The sequence below is a fragment of the Nipponia nippon genome, unplaced genomic scaffold (assembly GCF_047370975.1).
Source record: "Nipponia nippon isolate SJK-2023a ecotype South Korea unplaced genomic scaffold, ASM4737097v1 scaffold_68, whole genome shotgun sequence".
Lineage (NCBI taxonomy): Eukaryota > Metazoa > Chordata > Aves > Pelecaniformes > Threskiornithidae > Nipponia > Nipponia nippon.
In genome coordinates, this window is record NW_028262389.1 from 26964 (window position 1) to 30739 (window position 3776).

General features: G+C 56.1%; 1 protein-coding gene across 1 annotated transcript; it reads right to left on the bottom strand.

The window, feature by feature from the left end:
* Positions 1–349: 349 nt before the first annotated feature.
* Positions 350–1279, bottom strand: LOC148051109 (olfactory receptor 14A16-like). The gene has a single exon (XM_087738372.1). The coding sequence runs from the start codon at positions 1277–1279 to the stop codon at positions 350–352; it is 930 nt and encodes a 309-aa protein (XP_087594498.1).
* Between the last annotated feature and the right edge of the window lie 2497 nt (positions 1280–3776).

A 3776-nucleotide genomic window follows, 5' to 3' on the forward strand; every position in this document is an offset into this window, starting at 1 on the left:
ACTCAGTGCCACCCTGAACTTAACTCCCAAAATACTGAGAACAAAAGGAGAACAGACTCTTTAAAAGACCAATTCCTTGGACATATTCTTTGCAGCACCTGTGGAGGAAGAGCCCAGCCTTCAGGCACTGGACCTGGGAGATTCCATTTATTAAAGAACTGCTATTGGCCATGCCACATCTGGCACAGTGTTGTGCAAGCGCCATATACGAGGGGATTAAGCCTCAAGACAAGTAGTATAAGCCTAGAAAATTACCCATAACCAGGATTACCACAAGAGAAAAAAGCAAACATGGCCTAAGAAAAAGTGAGAAATGGGAAATGCGCAGAGAAGGGAAGGCAGGTTATTCTCAATGAAACAGCGGCCATTGCGTCAGTTTCCATAGGGCATCCCTGAGCTCCTGGTTCCTCATGCTGTAGATGAGGGGGTTCACTGCTGGAGGCACCACTGAGTACAAAACAGAAACCACGAGATCTAGAAATATGGAGGACACTGAGGAGGGCTTCAAGTAGGCAAACATTACAGTGCTGACAAACAGGGAGACCACGGCCAGGTGAGGGAGGCACGTGGAAAAGGCTTTGTGCCGTCCCTGCTCAGAGGGGATCCTCAGCACGGCCCTGAAGATCTGCACATAGGACACCACAAGGAAAACAAAACACCCAAAAAATAAACAGGCACTAATCACAATAAGGCCCACTTCCCTGAGGTAGGCATCTGAGCAGGAGAGCTTGAGGATGTGGGGGATTTCACAGAAGAATTGGTCCACAGCATTGCCTTGGCAGAGTGGCAGTGAGAATGTATTGGCAGTGTGCAAGACAGCATTGAGAAACCCAGTGCCCCAGGCAGCTGCTGCCATGTGGACACAAGCTCTGCTGCCCAGCAGGGTCCTGTAGTGCAGGGGTTTACAGATGGCCACGTAGCGGTCATAGGCCATGACAGTGAGAATACAATATTCTCCTCCAATGAAGAAGAGAAAGAAAAAGAGCTGTGCAGCACATCCCAGGCAGGAAATGGCCCTGGTGTCCCACAGGGCATTGGCCATGGCTTTGGGGAGAGTGGTCGAGATGGAACCTAGGTCTGTGAGGGAGAGGTTGAGGAGGAAGAAGTACATGGGGGTGTGGAGGCGGTGGTCACAGGCTATGGCGGTGATGATGAGGCCGTTGCCCAGGAGGGCAGCCAGGTAGATGGCCAGGAAGAGCCAGAAAGTCAGGAGCTGCAGCTCCCGCGTGTCTGCAAATGCCAGGAGGAGGAACTCGTTCGTGGAGCTGCCATTGGACATCTGCTGCTTCTGGGCAGGGAAACTGCCAAAGAGAGAAAATAAAAAAATTCAGAGAAGCTTCTCTGAGCCAAATTTCATTCATTCATTGTGAAATACCTAAGGGTGCTTTTCTTCCCTCGGGGGGGGGGGGTGGGGGTGGTTATGCAGCTCCAAGGCTTCAGCTCTGGTTTGTGCTGGCTGAGTGTGCTGTGCAGAGCTGTGCCCTCTCCCCAGGGGCTCCGGAAGGGTCAGCCCTGCTTTCCAGCAAGGACCCATGGAGGCAGCAACAGCCCCGGGTGTTTGGAGGGAGGCTTCCTGGGGAGGAGTTCCCTGTGCTGCACTAGAGCGGAGGGCAAAAAGCCCAGAAGGACGCTTTCTTCCCCAGAGGAAGGTGGGAGATGAGGCGCAGCAAACGTGTGTCGGTACACTGTGTTTTAGTATTCAGACACCCTCATCCCACTTGGGAAATGGTCTTGGAAGGGGTCACATTCCCCCGTTGCCCCGTTGCTCTCAGTGCAAACCTGCGTCAGTGCTCCCATGCAGGAGGGCTGCTCTGTCCATCAGCCTGGTGCCCAGCTGCTCTGGGCTTGCACTGCTCTAAGCTGCAGGACGACTGCACCCAGACGTTGCTCTGCAAAAGACACCGGAGTGTCCTGGGAGCAGAGGGGTCCTGTTCCAGGTGCAGAGTTCAAAACACCTCTCCTTTCCAGCACAGCTCTGCGGAGTATGAGGAAGAGCACAGGGCAAGGATGCTGATTGGCATGGGCAGATCGGGTGCTCTCAAAAATCTCCAAGGTCCTACAGGAGAGCTGTGTCCTTCTGGAGAGATGCTCACAGCCCCACAGGACTCCCTGTCCAGCATAATCAGGTGTCTTAAGGTGCTGTCTGCTAAGGGAAGCAGTGCCTCATTGCCCAAGCACTGAGTGTAGTGTCTGGAGCCTGGAAAATGAAGAGAGGGCTTGGGCACCTTGGTCCCATGGAAACACCTCCAGGGCAGCACCCTCCAGGTCAGGGCCAGAGCAGGCACTCCCCACCCCCACCCCTTGCCCCACACCACCACCGTTACTGCCAGGGACCCCACAAGCAGGAAGAAGAGCAGCACAAGCAGGGGCAGGAACAAAGAAGAACTCTGTGACTCTCCTCCTAAGGGAAGCAAGGAGAGGAGAGGCGGCCGGGCACTCAGGAAAGCCTTCTCTTTACCCAGCAGAGCACAGCACCTCCCAGTTAGCAAAAGCCCAGGGCAGTCGCCCTCAGTCCCTTTGCCCTGCAGAGGGAAGTGGCCACGTGTCAGGAGAGATGCCCCTCTGCTGTGCCAGAGCTCTGGCTGCAGAGGAGGCAACTCCTGCCCTGGACCACACAGCCTTGAGGGCAGAGGCTGTGCTGGGTGGGAGACAAGAGCAGGGGTCTTGCGCAGAGGCAGGTGTCTGCACTGGAGGGCATGACAGGGAGCTTCCCAAATTCTCCCTCCCATGCCATTTGGGGTTGGAGGTTCCTAGAGCTCTCTGCCCATGTCTCTGCTGCCTGGAGCTATCCCTGCTGGGAACTGTTTCTCTGCCCTCCAGATGGGATCACAGACCCCATCACCCACTCCTGTCTGCTCAGCTCTGACCTAAAGAAACCTCCTCGTTTCAGGCACTCTCTAGAGGTACTCCCCACTTGCAGGCAGTAAGGAGCAGGTCAGAGAAACCCTGCTGAGGCCAGCAAAGGTGATGCTGGTGCTCTCTGGAGGTAAAGGAGTGGATGGAAGCCGTTGCCTTGGCTCCTACCAGACCTACTGATCTCTCAGCGTGGCAGCTCAGGACTCTCAGGCTCCCTCGCCAAACGCAGCAGCACCTTTTCCCCTTTTCCTGAAACAGCAGGAAACTGGAAGCACGGCCTCAGGAAAGCTCTTTAGCTGTAAGGTATCCCCTGCCTTGCTCTTCCTCTGCAAAAGCCCCCTCTGAAATGCCCTGGGCAGCTCTGGCTTCACACCCTGCCTTCACCCCTTCCCCCTTGTCTAACATGAGCCCCTGGGCTGGGAGGCCTCCTGACAGACCCCGGAGGCTGTGAACGCTTTTGGAGACCCTTCCCGCAACGGCAGCTGCATTGCCCTGCACCAAGAGACTTCCCGTGTCAAGGGCTGGAAAGGTTTCTTCCCTTGCAGCTCTCCTCTCTCCTCCCACTCCAGCCTGCCTTTAATCTCGCTCTGCCCTACTCCTTTGCCCAGAGCCCTGCTGCGCTTGGCAGAGGAGTTGCTCCTTGGCAGAGCTGTCTCTCTGCACTGCTGCCTGCTTCCCAGGAGCTCCCTCCACCCCAGGAGCCTGTCTCAGCCCCGGAGGAGGGCACCTGCCCAAGACGTCACTTTCTCTGCCCCCCACCCCACTCGGCGCTCCCTCCAGGTCTCCCTGGGGCTCTCCAGGAACCTGCTTGGGAAGAGACCGATGTTGCCTGTCTCACCTCTGCAGAGAGGTTTCTTTGCAGCAGTGGCCTTTCTCCTCTCCCAGACACAGTTAGCTCTGAGAATCCCCCTGCCTTGGCC

Bases quoted from the DNA above. Each gene is read 5' to 3' on its own strand.
- LOC148051109 (XM_087738372.1), bottom strand. From the start codon at position 1,279: ATGTCCAATGGCAGCTCCACGAACGAGTTCCTCCTCCTGGCATTTGCA.